General features: G+C 44.5%; 1 protein-coding gene across 3 annotated transcripts in view; it reads left to right on the top strand.

Annotated features, from left to right (window-relative positions):
• The window catches only part of LOC122565055 (ephrin-A5-like), a 375938-nt gene that overhangs the window by 145586 nt on the left and 207029 nt on the right, over positions 1-23323 (top strand). Inside the window, exon 2 of one of the 3 annotated variants that reach the window (XM_087976000.1) lies at positions 9249-9353. The exons of the other annotated variants lie outside the window; for them this stretch is intronic. Coding sequence (XP_087832126.1) covers positions 9249-9353 — 105 coding nt within the window. The remainder of the gene's footprint in view (positions 1-9248; positions 9354-23323) is intronic. 3 annotated transcript variants of the gene reach the window in all.

Below are 23323 nucleotides of genomic sequence, written 5' to 3'. Positions count from 1 at the left end.
ACAACAGTGAAAGGAATAGAAGGCTATCTGATTAGGTGAGAAATGAGTTGGAAGGAGGCTTGAGTGAAGCAGAAGCGCCAGCATAGATTAAATGGGCCGAATGACTGTCTCTGAGCTGTGTCCAACTATAGCCTGCTATATCTCATTGATAATTTTAAGAATTTGTTCATAGGATGCTAGAATAGCACAGTGGCTCAGTGGTTAGCGTGGCTTTCTCCCAATGCCAGGGAACTGGGTTCATTCCAGCCTTGGGTGACTGTGTGGAGTTTGCACTTTGTCCCTGCATCTGTGTGGGTTTCCACTGGTTGTTCCAGTTTCCTCCCGCAGTCTAAAGATGTGCACGTTAGGTGGATTGGTCATACTAAATTGCCCATAGTGTTCAGACCTGTGCAGGCTAGATGGGTTAGCCATAGGAAATGCATAGTTAGAGGAAAGGGTAGTGGGGTGAGTCTGGGTGGGATGCTTTTTTGGAGGGTCGGTGTGGACTCAATGGGTCAAATGGCCTGGTTCCACACTCTAGGGATTCTGTGTGAGCAATGCTGGCCAGACTTGCATTTACTGCTTATCCCTAATAACCCACAGGGCAGGTGCAAGAAAATCACGTGTAGGCCAGATCAGATAAAGTTATGGACTTCCATTCATAAAGTGTACTAGTGAACCAGTGGGTTTTTGCCCTGATGATTGACAGTAGTTAATATGCTCGCCAGTAGGCTGGCTTTTTTAAAGTTCTGGGGTTTTAAGTGAACTCAAATCTCTTCATCTGCCATTTTGGGATTAGTCTGGACTTCTGGGCTTACTAGTCCTGTGATGTGCCCACTACGCTATCACTTCCCTTTAAATTAGCCCCATGCCGATACTCTAAGCACTGCCTCCATATCTGCTGTATATCCATTCAGATTTTCCAAACGCAACTTGTGTAACTCCTGCTTCAAACCAGCAGCCAAGCTTCATTGCCACCTGTCACTCTGCCATACCAATGCCAACAGCTTTCTTCTGTCGGTTTGTGAAATGGGAAAATGCGGTGAAATGGATTGCTTCCTTGCACCCGTTCCCTTGGCCTGCCTAACCACCAACCAGAGTTAAGACTAACATGCCACCAAGCTAGAATAATGCCAATTTAAACATACCCCCAGGATCATGCTCAGGGTGAGGATTGGTCAAGATGTGTGTTCTTTCAGCTTCTACATAAGAAATTGCAGCCAAGATGATGGTGGTCTTGAGTATTCCATCCACCAAATTATCAATTATTTATGTGAAGGAAAATTGTGAGGTGTGCAAAATAAAACAGAGTACTCAGTGGCACTTCATTCCCTCATTCATACTGGAGAGACCACCTTCAGTAATATTTCCCACTCCTGTCCTGTTGAATCTGTTGCCTCTTGTGAGGCAGACTTGGCAAGAGTGGGACAACATTGACAGCAGTTGTTGGATATCAGGGATGAATCTTGGTATGGTCAATGTTAAAAATGCAAAGTGCTGGAAATACCCAGCAGGTCTGGCAGCATCTGTGGAGAAGGTAATGGAGTTATTATTTTGAATTGAAAGCGAGACAATGTTTTTATTTTAAACTTGTGCCATCTATAATCATTTGCTTTCATCATGCTAGTGTGGTCCATGTTAAGCAAAAATGGTGACCAATGTCATTACCATCCTATTGTGCACCTGCCAGCTGCCCCAACCGGCTGACATGCTCGTAGTTTATCCTTGTTAATAGCAACACCTGGGGACAAAGCTACTCAAAAAACATTTTGTTTTCAGTTGTTTCTGGTGCTATTTCAGTTCCATCATTGGGGCAGGGTCATGTCATGGTTAGGTTTAAGATTGATAAAGAATTCTGCCTGAAAATAAACCTTTTTCCTTTAGGACCTGCTTAAGTCGCTGTGCAATTTCAACATTTATGTTTGGAAGTTTGATTTTGTTTTGATTTGATTTATTATTGTCACATGTACCAAGGTACAGTGAAAAGTTTTGTTTTGCATGTACTATAGACAGGTCATACCACACAATGTGCATTGGGATAAGAGAGCAGAGTGAAGGTTATAATGTTACGGCTGCACAGATGTGCACAAAGAGCAAGATCAACATTATGTTTAAAATTTGAGAGCTCCATTCAGCAGTCTAATAACAGCAGGGAAGTAGCTGTTCTTGAATCTGTTGGTAGTCTGTTTCAGCTTTAGTGACTTCTGCCGGATGAACGAGGTTGGAAGAGATTATAATCGGGGTGTAGGCGTCTTTGATTATGTAGGCTGCCTTCCCAAGGCAGAGAGAAGTATAGATGGAGTCAATGGATGGAAGGAGAAAGTGAGGCTTTTGCCCGAAACATCGACTCTCCTGCTCCTCAGATGCTGCCTGACCTGCTGTGTGCTTTTCCAGCACCGCACTCTAGACTCAATGGATGGAAGGTTGGCTTGCGTGATGGACTGAGCTGTGTTTCTTATGGTTCTGGGCAGAGCAGTTGCCATACCACAGCTGGATGGAATGCTTTCAATGGATAATGTTATGAACTTGTGAATTCTGGGGTTGCTCAGTTTGCATGATTAATTTTGAAATGGCACAAGAATGGGTCATTTGAGGTACGTTTAATCAGGTGGCAGCCCTGTTGCCTGAAAGAAGGTTATGGATTCAAGCTCCACACCAGGACTTGATATACAATCCAGGCTGATGTTTCCATGCAGCACTGAGGGAGTGCTGGATTGTTGGAGGTGTCTTCTTCTTTGTATAAGAATTGAAAATGAGGTCCCATGTGCCTGGTGAGAGGAAGAATACAATCCCATGGCATTACTTGAACAACAATTGTCCTCAAGTCCCAGTCAGCATTAATTTATTGCTGAAGGGATAGCACCAAAATAGATTGTGTTGGCTGGTCAGTATCCTGTGACACCTTGCTGTGGGTGAATTGCATGCTACATTTGCCTGTATCAAAACATTTCAAAAATAACCTTCCAGCTGTGTGCTGCTTTGTATTATCATGGGGATGTGAAAGGCACTGTCTAAGCCATTTATTATGTCTGTATTTTCTATCATGCTCCCGGAATGAGCCCAGGCAAGCTCCAATAGCAGAAACACTTCAAGGAGGACTTAATAAAGTTGTCCCTTTTATTTCAACTTGATAAAGGCACAGAACAGATTCACCAAATTGGGAGTACAGCAATGGGAGGAGACCTGAGAAACTGGTTGCATTAGAACAAAGAAAGTGGAGGGAAGCATTGATGGAGGTGTTCAGAATTCTGAGGGATGTTGGCTGAGTAGAAACTGTTTCCACTGGCTGAAGAACATAGTTTTAAGATTGGCAGAAAAGCTCGGGAAAAATAAGAATGAATGGTCAGGAATAGGCACTCAATTCAATTAGACATGGCTGATCATTTACCTCAATGCCACTTAACTGTACAATTTCGATATCCCCTTGATGTCGCAAATCAACTGACTTCTGGGGACTATTTCTTGAAGCTGCTTAATTGGGAGAACATAAGTACTGCAGATCAGAGTTGAGGGCCAGCCGAGTTTCCAGCACCACACTCTCGGTCCTTGAATCTGCTCAGTGACAGCACTCTGGGATGGAGCATTCCAAAATGTAGTTGATGTAGTAGTTGATGGAAAAGGTTCATCTTGGAGTGCAGTTACTAGCGGTGTTCCGCAAGGATCTGTTTTGGGACCATTGCTGTTTGTCATTTTTATAAATGACCTGGAGGAGGGGCTAGAAGGTTAGGTGAGCAAGTTTGCGGATGATATGAAAGTCGGTGGAGTTGTTGACAGTGAGGAACGATGTGTTAGATTACAGCGGGATATAGATAAGCTGCAGAGCTGGGCAAAAAGGTGGCAAATGGAGTTCAATGTAGGTAAGTGTGAGGTGATTCACTTTGGTAAGAGTAACAAAAAGATGGGGTACTGGGCTAATGGTCGGATACTTGGTAGTGTGGATGAGCAGAGGGATCTTGGTGTCCACGTACACAGATCTCTGAAAGTTGCCGCCCAGGTAAATAGTGCGGTGAAGAAGGCATATGGCATACTGGCTTTTATTGGTAGAGGAATTAAGTTCCGGAGTCCTGAGGTCATGTTGCAGTTGTATAAGACTCTGGTGCGGCTGCATCTGGAGTATTGTGTGCAGTTTTGGTCGCCATACTATAGGAAGGATGTGGAGGCACTGGAACGGGTGCAGAGGAGGTTTACCAGGATGTTGCCTGGTATGGTAGGAAGATCGTATGAGGAAAGGCTGAGGCACTTGGGGCTTTTCATTGGAGAAAAGAAGGTTTAGGGGTGACTTGATAGAGGTGTACAAGATGATTAGGGGTTTGGATAGGGTTGACCATGAGAACCTTTTTCCACGTATGGAGTCAGCTATTACGAGGGGGCATAGCTTTAAATTAAGGGGTGGTAGGGAGAGGACAGATGTTAGGGGTAGATTCTTTACTCAGTGAGTCGTGAGTTCATGGAATGCCCTGCCAGTAGCAGTGGTGAACTCTCTCTCTTTATGGGCATTTAAACGGGCATTGGATAGGCATATGGAGGATAGTGGGCTTGGATCAGCGCAACATCGAGGGCCAAAGGGCCTGTACTGCGCTGTATTTTTCTATGTTCTAAAACATTCACTACCCCCTAAGGGAAGCAACTCCATCTTGTTTCATTCTTAATAGCCTACCCCTTATCATGGGATTGTGTCTCCAGACTCTCAGGTCAGGGAAGTATCTTATCTACACCCACCCTGCCATGTCCTGTTAGAATTGTGGACGTACCATATGAAGAAAATCCTCATTCTTCACATCTCGAGAGAATACAGATACAGGGTCTGCACGCTGTCCTCATAGACGTACTCCACCATCTCAGGCATTAATCTGGTGAACCCATCACTCCCTCTATCCCTCCTTAGATAATGTGACCAAAACTGTGCATATCACTCCAGGTGTGGTATCACATAGGATACATAAATTGCAGCAAGATGCCTTTTAGACCTGTATTCAATCCCCCTTGAGATGAAGGCCAACATACCACTTACCGTCCTAATTGCTTTCTGCACCCACACACTATGTGAGGAGAGTTTTTTTTTCCAAACTCTGTTAAGAACTGTAATGTACTGCCTGAAAGGAGGTTGGGAATTGCTTAAGTAACAACTTTCAAAATGGAATCAGAGCTCTAATCAAATTTGCAGAGCCATGGGAATAGAGCCAGGGAAGGGAAGCCTCTTTCGGAGAACCAGCATAACCAAGATGGGCTGACTAGCCTCCTCCTGCGCTGGATGGTGTTAAAGATTGAGTGTCCGTCTTAACAAGTTCTCAGGGAAATGCTATATACAATTGAGCAGCCCTTACTTTTCAGTATTCCTTTGCACAATTAACTCATTAAGCACTACAAACTGGATTTGATTTGCTCCTCAGTGCAGTGTCTAATCTCAGGTATACTCCAGATGGTCCTATTATTGCTGTGCAGAGTGCATGGCAGTGATGGTGGAAAGTGAGGTCATGTCGGCAGAGTGCCATGAATAAGTTAATGAAATTTCTCATTTGTGCATATTAAGAAGCTGTAGCCCTTACAAAAATACACATATATGTGCAGCTTGGTAAGAAATCAAGGCAGAGACCAGAATTAGACAGAATTTACAGGCGGCATCTGGTAACAGTATCACATAAGCTGCAGCTGTACCACTGAGGCTGCCAATCATCGATTTACAATCTTCTATTCCTCAGTGGGTATGTGCCAGAGAGTTTGCAAGAAAAATGTGTGTCGCTTAACTCACAAACGTGAGTAATTTGGTTATCTTGACTAGACTAAATGATTTGCTTTAGAGAAGCATTTATGACTGTGTATTTTCTGAATAGTCTTCAGCTGGTGCAAATCAGATACTGATCTGGTTTGGAGGGAAGAACTTTGTGCGTTAAATCTAACTTAAGACTAACCTCTACGATTCTGGCCTGAATTTACCTATTAGTAGTTTGCCCGGAGCCCCATGGTCCCATTTTGATATTGTATTATTTTAGTTGATTCGTAGTACATGTCCAACAATTAATATCCATCCTTAGGCTTCCTGGGAAGTTGGAAGTGGGCCTCCTTATGGCCATAGAGTTTAACAGCACAGAAAAAGCTGTTCAGCCCATTATACCTACTCTCGTCTTTGAACAGCTATCAGTCCTAATCACATTTTCCAGAACTCGGCCTCTAGTGATTTGATACAACTTTGTGGCTTGCGAGGTCACTTTAACAGTGCAGAGAGACTGGAGTCACATAGGTCGAACCAAATAAAGGCCTTTGCCTTCCTTCCCTAAAGAGACAAGTAGCCAGTTTTTCCTTTATCATGGCAATACGATCTGACCTGTTGTCTCTCAGAAGCTTTTTTTAGCTCAGACCTGAATTTAGATTCTCACGCTGCCATGAAGGGATTTGAACTCAGGTCCTCTGGATTGTTAGTTCAGGCCACCTGGGTTACTAGTTCAGTAACAGTAGCCATGACCTGCTGCAATTGTAATGAAGGCATGCTTTTTCTTGCCATCTTTAAATATCTCCGATGCATTGGGAAACATTTGAAGACAAAGATGAATGCAGAACATAAAAATGTATGGACTGTTTGTTTCATATCTTTGCATAATTTTTTTTTCATCTTTGGGGAAATATTAGAAGGATTAGCAGGCAGAACGTCATAAACCCTCCCACTGTGGTCAACAAGTTCTGAAGTCGGTCTTGAAATGGATCTTGTGATTCAGAGGTAGGTGTTCTACTGACTGAGCCACAGACCTCTTCCTTCAGTCATTAGCAGGTCACTAGCAGTCATAGCATCACTTAGTGATGACTCACTGAGCCATGCAAAACAGGTGGCTCACAGGCCTAGCTTGCTGTTTAGGGCTAGGATTTTGAGCAAGGGATGGCTGTACAGTTGTAATGGATAAGCCCGTCATGGTTAACTAACAAGGCCTTCAAATTGGCTACTGTACTCATGGAATAGCTTGACTCATGGAACTTAAAAATCACACAACACCAGGTTATAGTCCAACAGGTTTAATTGGAAGCAGTAGCTTTCGGAGCGCCTGATGACCACCTGATGAAGGAGCGATGCTCCGAAAGCTAGTGTGCTTCCAATTAAACCTGTTGGACTGTAACCTAGTGTTGTGTGATTTTTAACTTTGTACACCCCAGTCCAACACCGCCATCTCCAAATCATGACTCACAGAAAACAATCATTTAAGTGAAATCTCAAGACAACCTGGTGAGAACATCAAACGATACAACATAGAGGAACGGACCAGCTCACAGGCCAACCTAAATGGAATTGTATCCCTAACCCTAACATCTTCAGGACAGGATAAAGGGAGAAACATCTGTGGCAGGGAAAGAATTTCAAAGGAACATAGGACTTGGGAGCAGGAATAGGTCATTTGGTCCTTCAGGTCTGTTCCACCATTCTCAGAATCACAATTATTATGGCGTGGAAGGAGGCCATTTGGCCCTTCTTGCCTATACTGTTTATATTACCAGTTGTGTTATTAGTGCCAATTTCCTGCCTCTTCTTCTTATCCTTTTGCACCATTTCTACCCAGATAACCAACCAATGTCCTCTTGAATGCCTCAGTTGAATCTGGCTCCATCACATTTCCAGGCAGTGCATTTCCATTCAATAAAATCATGGATGAGCTTGTTTTGTCCTCCTATCTGCACACTCCTTGAATTCCTTGTCAATCAAATATCTATCTAACTCAGTCTTGGATAAATTCAATGACCCAGCCCTCACTGCTTTCTGGTAAGGAAATTCCACAGATGAATGACCCTTTGAAAGAAAATATTTCTCCACAATTCGCTCTGGTTCAGCACTTTAAACAGAAGCGAGATCAGCAAGTGAAGGCTTCAGTTCATCTGTGTTGCCCCTTTCAAATTTGGAAGCTGCTCACTGCCATTAAACATCAGCAGTTATTGTTCTCCATTAACAGCTGTTGCTTGGCTGGTCCTAACATAGCAGACGGCTAAACTGGCTGTGTTCCCTCAGTGATTGACTGGGCATTCACCGTGAACTGAACAGATGTAACAAAGTGCGGAATAACGTCAATGATTTTAAACGACGTTTGAAATTGGAAAGAAAACGTTGGTATGGTTTGCCAAGAGTGGCCACACAATTTTTAAGCAGCACTGCGGAATTATTGAGATCTGCCCAGTGCAGCATGTACCTGTTTTTTCACAGAGATCCTGTGTTGAAATGATTCCCTAGCATCTTTTAGGGAAGGTAAATGCCATCCTTATCCGATCTGGTCTACATGTGATTCCAGACCCACAGCACACCCATATCTCTGTGAATGAATAAACAAAAGCATTTCCCTGTGAAGAAAGAGAGCTTGAGGGAAATTGAGGGGAAAAAAGTAAGGACTGCAGATGCTGCAGAGTTAGAGTCGAAAAGTGTGGCACTGGAAAAAGCACAGCAGGTCAGGCAGCATCCAAGAAGCAGGAGAGTCGACATTTCAGACATAAGGCCTTCATCAGGAATGGGAGTCAACGTTTCGGGCATAAGCCCTTCATCAGGAAGGAGTTATGCCCGAAATGTTGACTCTCCTGCTCCTCGAATACTGCCTGACCTGTTGTGCTTTGCAAGTGCTACACATTTTGCAAATTGAGGGGAATGTTTCAATGGATTTTGTCATTTTTGATTCAGATTCAGTAAACCTTTAGAATAAAATACTGGGTATTTTTGTTGTCATGATGGGACAGGAGGCTGCCTTTGAAGGATGTGAGACATCGACATGAGAGTGAGCTGGGGAAGTGGAGGTTGTGTTAGGGTTATGGAGTTAGTGACACGACGAGGTGAGTGAACATTCCCTTCAAATTCCAAACTGTCCATATTTTCACCCTATCCCTTTGTTCCCCTGCAGCACTGGTCAACAAAATAGAATGTTAGTCAAGCATAGAAACATAGAAACTAGGAGTCAGAGTAGGCCAGACAGCTCCGCCAATCAATATGATCATATTCCCACTTTCTCCCCTTAACCCTTGACATCTTAAAAAAAATCTAAAAAAAACTAACTCTTTCTTGAATATATTCAGTGATTTGGCCTCTGTTATCTGTCTGTGGTAGAGAATTCCACAGGTTCACCACCCTTTGAGGGAAGAAATGTTTCCTCATCCCAGTCCTGTCCACTCTATATCCTAAGACTGTGTTCCATTGTTCTGGACTCCCTAATTAGGGAAATAACCTCCCTGCATCTAACCTGTCCAGCCCTGTGAGAATTGTATATGTTTTAATCGGATCCTCTCTCATTCTTCTAAACACTTTGTCAATACAGGCCCAGTCAAATCAATCAAACCTCATCGGACAGTCCTGCCATCTCCATACTCAGCCTAGTAAACCTCTGCTGCATTCCCTCTATGGCTCACACATCCTTTCTGAGGTAAGGAGACCAAAATTGCACAGAATACTTCAGATGTGGTCTCATCAAGGCCCTGTATTACTGCAGTAAGAAATCCGTACTTTAGAACCTAAATATTGCATTGAGGGCCAACATACAATTTGCCTTCCTGATGGCTTGCTACACCTTGACATGCATTGCCTGGTGTAAAAGGACACTCGGATCTCTTTGGATATCCACATTTCCCAACTTATCGCCATTTATCTCATTGGTTTTCACTCAGGAAAAGGAGAATATTGTAGAGAAGAGGAATGAGGTACGAGATATTAGACTAGAAAGGATCGAGGTTAATTACGAATAGGTGTTATCAATTCTAGAAAGAGTGAAAGTAGACAAGTCCCCTGGGCCGGATGGGATTTATCCGAGGATTTTCTGGGAAGTGAGGGAGGAGATAGCAGAGCCTTTGGCTTTGATATTTGAGTTGTCATTGTCTACAGGTTTGGTACCAGAGGACTGAAGGATTGCAAATGTTGTGCCCTTGTTCAAGAAGGGCAGTAGAGATGACCCAGGCAATTATAGACCAGTGAGCCTTACTTCTATTGTAGGAAAGGTTTTGGAAAGGATTATAAGATATAAGATTTATAATTATCTAGCAAACAATAATTTGATTTCAGATAGTCAACATGGTTTCGTCAAGGGCAGGTCATGTCTCACAAACCTCATTGAGTTTTTTGAGAATGTGACCAAGCATGTAGATGAGAGTAGGGCAGTTGATGTGGTATACATGGACTTTAGTAAAGCCTTTGATAAGGTTCCACACGGTAGGCTGTTGGAGGTGAAAGTGCAGAGGCATGGAAGTGAGGGTGATTTAGCAGTTTGGATTAGAAACTGACTTTCTGAAAGAAGGCAGCGAGTGGTGGCTGGAGTCCGGTTACTAGTGGTGTGCCACAAGGATCTGTTTTGGGACCACTGCTGTTTGTCATTTTTATAAATGACTTAGACACAGGCATAGGTGGATGGATTAGTAAATTTGCTGACGACACTAAAGTTAGAGTAGTGGACAGTGTGGAAGAATGTTACAGGTGGCAGGGGGACTTTGATAAACTGCAGAATTAGGCTGAATGGTGGCAAATGGAGTTCAATCAGCTAAATGTGAGGTGGTGCACTTTGGGAAGAATAGCAGGAAGGCATACGGTGTGTTGGGTTTCATTGGTAGAGGGATTGAGTTTCAGAGCCGCAATATCATGCTACAACTATACAGAACGCTGGTCCGGCCACACTTGGAATATTGTGTACAGTTCTGGTTGCTATATTTCAGGAAGGATGTGGAAGCATTGGAAAAGGTGCAGAGGAGATTTACCAGGATGTTGCCTGGTCTGGAGGGAAGGTCTTAATGAGGAAAGGCTGAGAGACTTGGGTCTGTTCTCATTGGCAAGAAGAAGGCTAAGAGGGGATTTGATAGAGATATACAAGATGATCAGAGGTTTAGATAAGGTAGACAATGAAAGTCTTTTTCCAAGGATGATGATGTCAGCGTGTACAAGGGAGCATAACTACAAAGTGAGGGGTGATAGATTTCAGACAGATGTCAGAGGCAGGCTCTTTACGCAGAGATTGGTAAGGGCGTGTAAAGCACTACCTGCTAATGTAGTCAACTCAGCCACGTTAGGGAGATTTAAACAATCCTTAGGTAAGCACGTGGATGCTTTTGGGATAGTGTTGGGGGACGAGCAATATCAAGGACCGAAGGGCCTGTTCTGCGCTGTATTGTTCTATGTTCTATTTATACTATAAGACTCCTTTCTGTTTTTCACACTGAAGCATAAAACTTTCCATTTAGCCACATTGTACTGCATCTGTGAAGTGTTTGCCCACTGCTTGAACTTTCTAAACCACTCTTGAAGCCTCCTTGTATCCACCACACAACTCTCAAAATCCACCACAGAACACATCGCTTGGCTTCCTTCTTTAAAGACTGCAATTTCCCCTCCCACATGGTTGATGACGCCCTCCAGTGCATCTCCTACTTCCCACACCTCAAACCCCACCCCTCCAACCACAAAAAGGACAGAAACCCTCCGGTCCTCATCTTCCACCCACCAACCTCCAGATACATCGCATCATCCTCCGCCATTTCCGCCATCTACAAACAGACCCCATCACCAGGGATATATTTCCCTCCCCACTCCATCCGCTTTCCATAAAGACCATTCCCTCCACGACTATCTCGTCAGGTCCACACCACCCCACCAACCCACCCTCCCCTCCTGGCATCTTCTGCAATTGCAAAACCTACGTCCACACCTCTCCCCTCACCTCTGTCCAAGGCACCAAAGGAGCCTTCCACATCCATTAAAGTTTCACCTGCACTTCCACACATTTACTGTATCCATTGATCCCGATGTGGTCTCCTTTACGTTGGGGAGACAGGACTCCTACTTGCAGAGCGCTTCAGAGAACATCTCCGGGACACCCACACGAACGTACCCCACCGCCCCGTGGCCGAGCACTTCAACTCCCCCTCCCACTCTGCCAAGGACATGTGGGTTCCTCCATCGCCTCTCCCTAACCACCCGATGAGTGGAGGAAGAACACCTCATCTTCCACCTTGGGACCCTCCAATCCCATGGCACCAATGTGGATTTCACTAGTTTCCTCATTTCCCCTCCCCCCCCACCTTACCCTAGTTCCAACCTTCCAGATCAGCACTGCCCTCATGACCTGTCCTACCTGTCCACCTTCTTTCCCACCTATCCACTCCCCTCTGACCTATCACCATTACCCCCATCTCCATCCACCCATTGCACTCTCAGCATCCGTCCCCCAAGCCCCACCCCCCTCTCATTTATCTCTCCACCCCCAAGGCTCCCCGCCTCATTCCTGATGAAGGGCTTTTGCCTGAAACGTCGATTTTCCTGTTCATCGGATGCTGCATGACCTGCCATGCTTTTCCAGCACCACTCTGATCTTGACTCTAATCTCCATTATCTGCAGTACCCTCTTCTGCCATGAGGTTCAGACTTGTCTGTTCCTACTTGGCTCTGCCGTTCTTCACTAAAATTATACAACTTGCTCACTGTGAGACTTGTTGACCTTTCTAGGTCAGGAAAGGTGCTCGTGCCAGGTGAAAAAACTTTCTGGGTCAACACAGCTTCCATGCAGATTCTTCACAACAGATCGTATGGTATGGTGTTAATAACAAATCCCTGCTCATTATCATATCTAGCCACATGCACTGTGTTACTTCAAAGAATAGATAAGAATCATTCAACCATCCACCCTATATAAACCCATAACCGGGATTGCTGCAAATTAGCGAGGCAATGGCCTAACACTATTATGGCTGGACTATTAATCCAGAAACCCAGGTAATGTCCTGGGTACCCCGGTTTGAATCCATGGGAGATGGTCAAATTTGAATTAAGAAAGCAGTCTGGAATTAAGAGTCTAATGATCACCATCCTCAATTGTTGGAAAAATCCATCTGGTTCACTAATGTCCTTTAGGGAAGGAAACTGCTGTCCTTACCTGGTCTAGCCTAAATGTAACTCCATACCTACAGCAATGTGGTTGACTCTTAACTGCCGTCAGGGATGCATAAGAAACGCTGGCCTAGCCAGTGAGCCCTCATCCTATGAAGGAATTTAAAAGTACTCAGTGGGTGAGGCAACATTTCAGAGAGAGAAACCAAGATAATGTTTGAGGACAGGGACTTTTTGTCAGATTTGGTACAAATTAGCCTAGAGTGGGGTGGACAGTACAACTAGCACGCAACTTGTAACTTGGGGGTCACGCTTTTGGTGTTCAGCAAAGTGATCACCCCATGTTTGGTCTCCTGAACAAGCATAGGAGGTTGCACACTGAGCAGTGAATACAGTGTGCTCTTGTTCACTGGGATGTGCTCAGTTTCGTCAACACTGAGGGGACGATGACTGCGAAAACATCAAGGAGTCAAACTGAAAGCAGTTACAAGTTGTTTATATTCTGGGAGCATAGCATCACAAAAGGGGATTGTGGCCTTTACAGTGAGAGGCTTGAGCAGAGAACTTGAATACGCATTGATGACTTGTTTTAAACGTGGCTTGCAAATGTTTCTTTTGACATCTCTCATAAAATTTTTACGGGATTTTCTTTTCCTCTCATGAGTAAGGTGATGAATGACAGAGCTGGAGGTAGGCATTTTCCCCTTTTATCAGATACTTGAACTTTATTGTAAATTCACCATCGCTCTACAACTCACTGTAAGCGAAGTGTAAAAGATTAATGCAGTGAAACACAGCTGGGAAATTGTTAGAAGTATAATTTGGAAGAGAAGTAAAGGTAGAAGTGTGTTAAGGTTCCTGTAATCCCTCTCCCAGGTAGGATATGCAAGAAAATAATGCAGGCAAATGGGTAATCATGGATTACCAAGTGGGCCATTAGACCTAGTCTGACTAGCCTTTGACTAACTGCACTGTGTCCTCAGAATTTGGATTCAAGAGTCTTGGAGTCATAGAGTTGTACAGCATGGAAACAGACCCTTTGGTCCAACTGGTCCATGCAGACCAGATATCCTAAATTAATCTAATCCCATTTGCCGGCACTTGGCCCATATCTGTCTAAACCCTTCCTATCCATACACCCATCCAGATGCCTTTTAAACGTTGTAATTCTATCACTTCCTCGGGCTGCTCATTCCATACATGTATGACTCTCTGCATGAAAAAGCTAACCTTTAGATTCCTTGTATACCATTCCCCTCTCATCTTAAACCTATGCTGTCTATATTTGGATTCCCCAACCTGGAAAAAGACCTTGGCTATTCACCTTACCCATACCTGTCATGATTTTATAAAACCACCGGGGTGGCACGGTGGCTCAGTGGTTAGCACCAGAATCCCAGGTCTGATTCCAGCCTTGGGCGACTGTCTGTGTGGAATTTGCACATTCTCACCGTGTCTACGTGGGTTTCCTCCGGGTGCCCCAGTTTCCTTCCACAATCCAAAGATGTGCAGGTTAGGTGAATTAGCCATGTTAAATTGCCTATAGTGTTAGGCACTAGTCAGAGGGAAATGGGTCTGGGTGGGTTACTCTTCGGAGGGTCGGTGTGGACTGGTTGGGCCGAAAGGCCTGTTTCCTCACTGTAGGGAATCTAACCTAAACAAGGTCACCCCTCACCCTCTGACACTCCAGGGAAAACAGCCCCAGCTTATTCAACCTCTCCCTATAGCTCAAACCCTCCAACTCCGGCAGCATCCTTGTCAATCTCTTCTGCACTCTTTCAAGTTTAACAACATCTTTCTTACAGCAGGGAGACCAGAATTGAACGCAGCTTGCAAAAGTGGCCTATCCAGTGTCCTCATTCTGAAGACTCAAGGTTCTAATCTAGCAAGGCCAAAGACCAACTACTGCACTGTCAGATGGGAGTCATCTTTCCAACATTGAGGTCCAATTTGTTCTTGGAGGAGGCTATAAAAGTTTGCACAGTTTTTTTTAAAAGGAAAAGCAGATGAGTTCTCCTATTCCAGTCTGTCCATATCCCCTAACCAAAGGACTAAATCAGACCATATGTCCTTCAGGTCAGTTGCTGTTTGTGGGATCTTGATATGCACAAATTGGCAACTTAGTTTTCCTGTGGTAGAGCTTTGTACGCCTTGGACTCACAAGTGTACATCTCAATACTTCTTCAATGTTAAGAGGGTTTCTGCCTCTAATATCCTTATAGGCATTCCCACCACCCTCTGGGTGAAAATGTTCTTTCTCACATCCCTTCTGATTGTTCTACTCCTTCCCTTATATCTGCCCCCAGTCCTTGATCCTTCCATTAAGGGGAAATGTTCCTGTTTGTCTACCCTACCCATGCCTCTCATAATTTTATACATCTAAATCCCCTCTGCTCTAAGGAAAACAACCCAGTCTGTCCAGTCTCTCTCCATAATTGAAACTCTCTAGCCCAGGTTGGTAAATCTCCTCTGCATCCTCTCCATGTCAAAATGTCTGAAAGATAACTTGTTTCAGAGGATGCCTCTGAGGCTCTCGGGACATCCAAAATGCTTTACTTTAGGCTTCCCAGGATAGGGAGGTTTGGGACACCAAGTGGGGTCATGCGTTGAAACTTTGGGGTCACAAGCTCTGAAGGGGCAATGGCCAAACTGGAGACCTGATTAATGTACTCCCGCTCTATGCCCCACGCTCTGAGAGCTCCCCCTCTCTACCAGCTCCCACCCCCTCACTCTCACTCCAGGGTCACGACAATCTTCAAGCTTCGAAATGAGCTCACAGTAGGAAAAGGTTTGGGAAGCACTGCTTTATCCCTAATGAAGTATGTTAGTGTGAAAGCAAAAGTCTGCAGATGCTGGGGATCTGACATAGAAACATAGAAGCTTCTGTGAAAGTGCCTTGGGGCATTTCGTTAAAAAGCAAATAAATATCGGTGGTCGTTGATGTATTTTGGGAGATGCACAGCATGAAGTCCTAGAGCACCCCTCTAGCAAAAAGATGTAATTACTGCCTGAGAGGTTAACATAAGACAAGGCCAGATGTAATGGCGGCGATAGGAGGGTCCAGCCCATTGGCTGGTGAGGTGCAGAAGCCGGGTCAGTGTGGACTTGTTGGGCCGAAGGGCCTGTTTCCACACTGTAAGCAATCTAATCTAAAAGGTCACCTCTTTCAGAGAAGGTTCTCCTAACAACATGCCCACTCAGGCCAGCCTCAGACGTTCTTTGACTCTGAGGGGGGAGCTTTTGCCCCCTAAGAGCAGCCAGCCAATCAGAAGTCATAACTTCATTGAACAACAGCAGCATTCGCAGACTGGTGGCCCCTGTTGGAACTACATCTACGCATGCATCTTTTTGTTATTTATCCATGGGATGTGGCCATTACTGGCTTGGGTAGAATTTATTGCCCATTTCTAATTGCCTGTGGTCCAGTTAAGAATCAACTACATTTCTGTCAGTCTGGAGTCACGAGTAAGCTAGACCAGCTACGGATGGCAGAATTCTTTCCCTGCAGGTTGTTTGTGAAGCAGATGGGTTTTTTTGCAGCAATCAGCAATGGTTTAAAGTCATCATTAGACTCTTTAATTCCAGATTTTATTGAATTTAAATTACACATTCTGCCAATGGTGAGATTCATACTTGCGTCCTCAGAACATTGATAGTGTAGTGATAATAGCACGAGGTTATCATCGCAGGCCAAACAGGAGGAATGGAAGAGAATGGGTGTTTGGGAGGCGGACAAATGGTCAGCCACAAGGGTCACAGTTGCTAATGGCAACCCCAGCCCCGCGACCTTCCTATTCCCACTCCTCTCAGTCAGGCAACGAGTGCCGCTGAAGAAAGGATCTGTGTCGGAAGCCGGTGAGAAACTATAAGCGAGTTCCTGTATTACACACCCCACACGGTGAGCCCTCAGCCCCACCAAACCTGCCCACCACTGGGTTTCTACCAACACTGGTGATAGAGTTAATCAGTGGAGATAGGAGCCCACGTGCCACCCTCCTGCCTGATCAAATGTCCCCAGCACATCACTGCCCCTCATCCCCAAATGGGGAGGATATGGCATTCTTGAGTACTTTCCATTATACATATGCATTGAGAGTTAACTGAAGGAAATGGAAACAGTCATGAGAAACTTATCACTTCATAATGGATGGTCAGATGTGTAAATCTTACAAGATGTTTTGTTTTACACCAAAGTTGGAAATTTGTGAATATTTTTAAACTTGGGTTTGGTTCCACCCATGGATGTCTGTGTGAAGTTTGCACATTCTCCCCATATCTGCGTGGGTTTCCTCCGGGTGCTCTGGTTTCCTCCGAGTGCTTCGGTTTCCTCCCACAGTCCAAAGATGTGCTGGTTAAGTGGATTAGCCATGCTAAAGTGTCCCATAAGTGTCCAGGGATGTGTAGGTTAGATGGACCAATCATGGGAAAGGCAGGGTTACAGGGATGGGGTGGGTCTGCATGAGATGCTCTTCAGAAGGTTAGTGGGAATTTGGCCTCTATCTGCACTTTGGCAATTGTGTGATTCTTTCATTCTATGAACCTGTTTGGATATGTTTTGTCACACCTCTGGGACAGGTGGGACTTGATTCTAGCCCTTTCTGGTCCAGTGTGGTCAACATGACCACTTCCCTCAGGACCTTGACTCAAATATTTCCAAATAGCCTCTTTGGAGATGTTATAACATATGACGTGTTAGACTGAAGGGTCTGTTTCCATGCTGTATATCTCTATGACTCAATTTCTGGGAGCAGGTGAGATTTGAACGTGGGCCTCCTGACTCAGAATTGGGAATGCTACCACTGCTTCACAAGTGCCCTGGGAACTTGTCTAAAGAAAATCAGGTGTCATGACATTTGCTAATTTGGAAACTCCCTTAACCAATAACAATTAACTTCTAATTGACCTGAGGATATGGCAATTTACACTTAAACTTTGTGACCATAGGGGAAAAGGGCTCATTAAGACAACTGGAATAATATACTCTCACATTATGTAGTTTATTGCTGTCTCTATAAAAGGGTGTGTCAGTGTGTTGACCTAAGCAACACAACAGGAGCCCCTTTTAGTGACTATGTAAACGTAATCGGGCAAAAACACAGCTTGCGGCTGTGGGTAAATTTAGGGTTTTTGTAGTGTCCCAAATAGTGCCGTGAGATGTGGAATTGACACCTGGGATGTAACAGCGAAATTAAAAAAAACACTCATCGATCGAATTGTCTCGTTAAGGACAACCCATCAGAACGCTGGAGATCAATCAGTCTCTGAAAAACCTCCTTGGCCGTAAGTTGGAACATAATTATCAACCGCATCCTCATTACCTGATGTCAACTGTGCAACATTCACCTGTCAGGAACATTTCCCTGAAGTCGGTTCTGACCACTCCAGGCAGCCAGACAGTGCAGTGAATAATGATGGCACCATTCCTATTGACTCTTGATTGTAGTTACTAAACACATTGACTGCTACAATCATGGCAAACACTGGGAAACAATCCTTTCATGTGGGAATCAGCTCTTCCTTTTTATGTTTTGATAAGAGCGTGGTATGTTTACATAACACAGGCCGTGAAAGCTCTGGAGACAGGCTGACAAGTTTGGCACAGCATATTGAGGAGATCTGACATTCCTATCTGCAGTTAGCTCGAGGCTATCAGGGAGCATGGCCAGCATTAATTTACTGTACTCGACTCTTACAGCTTTCTGGCAGTACATCAACTTCTGCACTTTTTTCCCTGCTTCTGCCTTGAACATCATCCTCAAAGCAACATTAACAGCTTCCCCTTGGTGTTGTAAAGGTGACACTTAAGAATCCTTTAACTTGTTACTCAATGGGAATAATTGTTAGGTATTTTTAAAAAATTCTTTGCCCACTCATTCCCTTCTCTCCTGTAGGGTTGGATTGCATCTAGTATGGGTTTCTGCGTTATACCTCAGGCAACTTATCTGCTGAAACTGAGGAACTCGCCCAGGACAGACTGAAATAAATACTATCACCTTTCCAACAACAAGGGAGGAACTGCTGTAAAGGTTGCTGTGAGAATAAATTTCAAATGTGAGCAGTGTAGAAGGGCTGCAGGCCAAAGGGAGAAGCTATTGGGGATGGTATGTTGTTGGGGTGAAATTATCTAAGTAGGGTGGGAGGATTTTGATTTGATTTAGTTTTGTCATGTGCACCTTGGTACAGTGAATAATTTTGTTTCGTGTGCCGTAGAAGCAGATCAGACCCATACAAAGTACATTAGGGTAATAGAACAGAATGAGGAATGCAATGTTATGGCTGCAGCGAAGGTGCAGAAAGAGTAAGATTGACATTAAATTTGAAATTTGAGAAGTCCATTCAGAAGTCTAATAACAGTGGGGAAGAAGCTGTTCTCGAATCTGTTGGTACATGTATTTGAGCTTTTGTAATTTCTGCTCAGTGAAAGAGGTTGGAAGGGATTATAATTGGAGTGGGAGGGGTCTTCGATGATGTTGGCTGCCTTTCCAAAGCAGCGGGAGATATAGATGGAGTCAATGGATGGGAGATTGGCTTAGGTGATGGACTGGAGGATCCTGCAATGCATTTCATGTAGATGGGCTGAATGGCCTGTTTCTGTACTGTAAATGCTACATTCTTCTCACAAATGTTTTCCATGAAGCAACAAGTCGTGCTGTACTGTAGTTTGCTGGCTATGAGTAGCACTTCAGAAAGTCATGAGGTTGTGAAAAATACTTTCTCTTTATCATGAAAAGTGGCCTGCCTTCTCGTGAGTCCCATTATCTTTTGCCTTGCTCTTGGTTCCGCATATGGTAGCTATTTTCTACTCAGTCTGTTCAGAGATTTTATTACACACCTCTGAAACACATGGCACTTATGTAAGAACTAGTAGCAGAAGTAGGTAATTCAGCCTCCCAAACCTGCTGCACCATTCAGTATGATTGTGGTTGATCTCAACTCGACCTTTCGTGCCTGCTCTCCATAACTCTTTAACCCATTGCTAATTAAAAGTCTGTCTATGTCCTCCTTAAATTTGTTCAGTGTCCCAGAGTTCATCACATTCTGGGTAATGCATTCCACAGTTTTGCGACCCTTTCAGAGAAATACTTGGCTCTTTATCACCATCTTAAATCTGCTACCCCTTATCCTAAAATTTTGACCTCTCATTCTCGATTGCCTTACATGAGGAAACATTAACTCAACATTTACTTTGTCACGTCTGTTTAGCGTCTCAAGTATCTCCTTTTAGGTATCCTCTCTTTCTTCTAAACCCCAGAAACTATAAGTCTAAACTACTAATCTCTCTTCATGAGACAACCGCTTCATCTCTGGAATCAATCTAGTGAACTTCCTCTGAAACGCCTCAAATACAACTACATCTCTACTCAGGTAGGGGGACCAAGAACTGCATGTGGCACTCCAGGTGCGGTCTCACCAATGCTGTTTACAACAATACTTCACTACTTTTGTACTATATTCCTTTATCAACAAAAGCCAACTTGAACCCAGCCTCCTGATTCAGAGGTAGAGGCACTACCATTGTACCACCAGACTAGTCGTCTTCTAGCATAGCATCAGTGAAAGTAGAGAAGGAGGCAGTCTAGTGATCTGCCGAGTGCAGTTACCTTGGAGAACTGAATTTCTTGATTAATGATCTTGCGTCTAAATCAGAAAGCTTTTGGCTTAAGCCCAAGTCCACTATGAATCCAAGTCACCTGGGCTGAAACCAAAAGAGAAAATGCTGGAAAATCTCAGCAGGTCTGGCAGCATCTGTAAGGATAGAAAAGAACTAACGTTTCGAGTCTAACTGACCCTTTGTCACTGCTTTGACAAAGGGTCAGTTAGACTCGAAACATCAGCTCTGCTGAGATTTTCCAGCATTTTCTCTTTTGGTTTCAGATTCCAGCATCCGCAGTAATTTGCTTTCATCTAAGCTGAAACTTTACTGCGGTGCTGAAGATACATTGTCTGACACCTCAACTTTTTAATGGCATTTAAGTCTGGTCTGCCTGCCGAGGTAATTGTTTTATTTAAAAACCTCACATCATTACTTGAAGAATGAGAGCAAAGTTCTCTGGGTGTCTTGGTCAGCATCACCTCTTGAACAGGATTGCTAAAAGCCAGCTATTTATCTCATCAGCTGTTTGTGGGTCCTTGCTGTGTGCAAGTTACCGATCACATTTCCTACATCACAATAGTGGCTTCATGTCAGGTGTAGTTATTCGATTTAGTTATTGTCATGTGTATTTTGTTACAAAATACAGTGAAAAGTCAATAGTCACGAAGCTGGAAAAGCACAGCAGCTCAGACAGCATCTGAGGAGCAGGGAAGTCAACATTTCAAGCCGAAACCCTTCATCAGGGCGAAGGGTTTTGGTCTGAAATGTCGACTTTCCTGCCCCTCGCATGCTGTCTAACCTGCTGTGCTCTTCAAGCTTCACATCTATTGACTGTTGCTTCCAGTATCTGCAGTCCTTACTGTCTAACAGGCAAAAGTGTTGTGAAGTGCCACCACTCTCTGGCACCATTTCAAAACACACAAAAAAACCAAGGCATAGAATATAAAGGCAGAAGAGTAGGGAAATAAAGAAAAAGTGTTCCACTTTAACAGTCCTTCTTGTTAAGTGCTCCTTCATGGGCCCTGTGCCAGGCACGAGAGTCTTCACCATATCACTGCCGCTGGAATGAAATACGCCTGCTCATCAGCACCATCTCCCTCGCCACTATGAGTCCTGGCTGAACCTTGCCAATGTAGGTGCCATCAGATATGAAACTGGCCCAAACCCAACTCCATTTCAGGCCCACCTCACCATGCAGCCACTGCTGATGCCGCAGGGTCTCATACTGCACCCAAACGCGCCTCCACCACCTCCATGAATCCGTGCTGGACGTATACGCTGCCAGGAATCCTGACCTGTTTCCCCTACAGCAGCCATAAGTCAGCTCAAGGATCTCTTTGATGATGCAGAAGTCGCTGGGAACACAAACCCTCTCCAACACTGCCGCCACGAGTCTGCAGTGGGCCTACTCGCCATCCGCGTTAGCCCTACTTCCGTGACCAAACCCTTCAAGAGATAACTAAAAGAAAAGGGGGAGAAAAAAAGAAATGAGAAGAGAGAGCTAAAAAAGTAATCAAAAAGCAAAGCAGACAGAGCTGACGAGACCCTGGCTTGGAAGCCCTAATCCACCGCCATTTTACTAATTAGCTGTGGTGTGCTTTGCAGAAGCATTGAGGCTATGAACGACACAATATAAATGCAAGCTTATCTTGTCATTAAAATATCTTAAAATATAGATTACCATTTGATGAAGAGGAATTCACATGTGTAAGCTTCTATAGCTCTTGTTCTCACTGTCAATCTACCATCTGCCTGCTTATGTGAGGACCTCTGGGCGATGAGACATCCTGCTCTCATTCAGACTGCACTGTTGCATTCCCCATGATCCGACTGACTGCCTTCCAAATCCTCTGCTTTTCTTAATTTAAATCTAAGCAACTTCGCCTATAGTTTTCTGTACATCATCGCAAAAAGCCTCAACAGACCTTATTGTTTGTAGAGTGTTTTGAGACATCATGGTAGCTGTGGAAAAATGCTACATAAATGCAAGTTTTTCTTTGCGTAGTCAACGGTCCCTTCACTTCCTGCTTATCCACCTCGTGAGTCTTTGCAGCTAAGGCTGAGTGGGTATCAGCATGGTGGTCTACACTGAAGAACCAAGAGGGGCTGCAAAGATGAGTTGCAACTAGAGTCCTAGTTGAAACTTTATTGCTGGAACAGCACAGCAGGTCAGGCAGCATCCAGGGAACAGGAGATTCGACGTTTCGGGCACAGGCCCTTCTTCAGGAATGAGCAGAGAGTGTTCAGCAGGAGAAGATAAAAGGTAGGGAGGAGGGACTTGGAGGAGGGGCGTTGGAAATGTGATAGGTGGAAAGAGGTCAAGGTGAGGGTGATAGGTCGGAGTAGGATGGAGGCGGAGAGGTCAAGAAGAAGACTGCAGGTCAGGAAGGCGGTGCCGGGCTGGAGGGATTCGGCTGAGACAAGGTGGGGGGAGGGGAGATGAAGAAACTGGTGAAGTCCAAGTTCATCCCTAGAGTCCTAGAAATGTACAGCATTGAAAAGACCCTTCAGTCCAACTTGTCCAACAAATGCCAACTCGAACCCAGCCTCCTGATTCAGAGGTAGAGGCACTACCATTGTACCACCAGACTGGTCATCTTCTAGTATCGCATCAGTGGAAGTAGAGAAGGAAGCAGTCTAATGGTCTGCTGAGTGCAGTTACCTTGGAGAACTGAATTTCTTGATTAATGATCTTGCGTCTGAATCAGAAAGCTTGGTTGTCCATGCCAACCAGACATCCTAAATTAGTCTAGCCCCATTTTCCAGCACTTGGCCCATATCCCTCTAAACCCTTCCTATTCATATAGGTGAAAGTGAGGACTGCAGATGCTGGAGATTAGAGTCGAGAATGTGGTGCTGGAAAAACACAGCAGGTCAGGCAGCATCCGAGGAGCAGGAGAGTTGACATTTCGGGCAAAAGCCCTTCATCAGGAATG

Source organism: Chiloscyllium plagiosum, unplaced genomic scaffold (genome assembly GCF_037043375.1).
Source record: "Chiloscyllium plagiosum isolate Xiang-an unplaced genomic scaffold, Cpla_swu_hap1 HiC_scaffold_28, whole genome shotgun sequence".
NCBI classification, from domain to species: Eukaryota; Metazoa; Chordata; class Chondrichthyes; order Orectolobiformes; family Hemiscylliidae; genus Chiloscyllium; species Chiloscyllium plagiosum.
The sequence above is the reverse complement of the archived record's forward strand: the minus strand, read 5'-3'. Positions and strand labels throughout refer to the sequence as shown.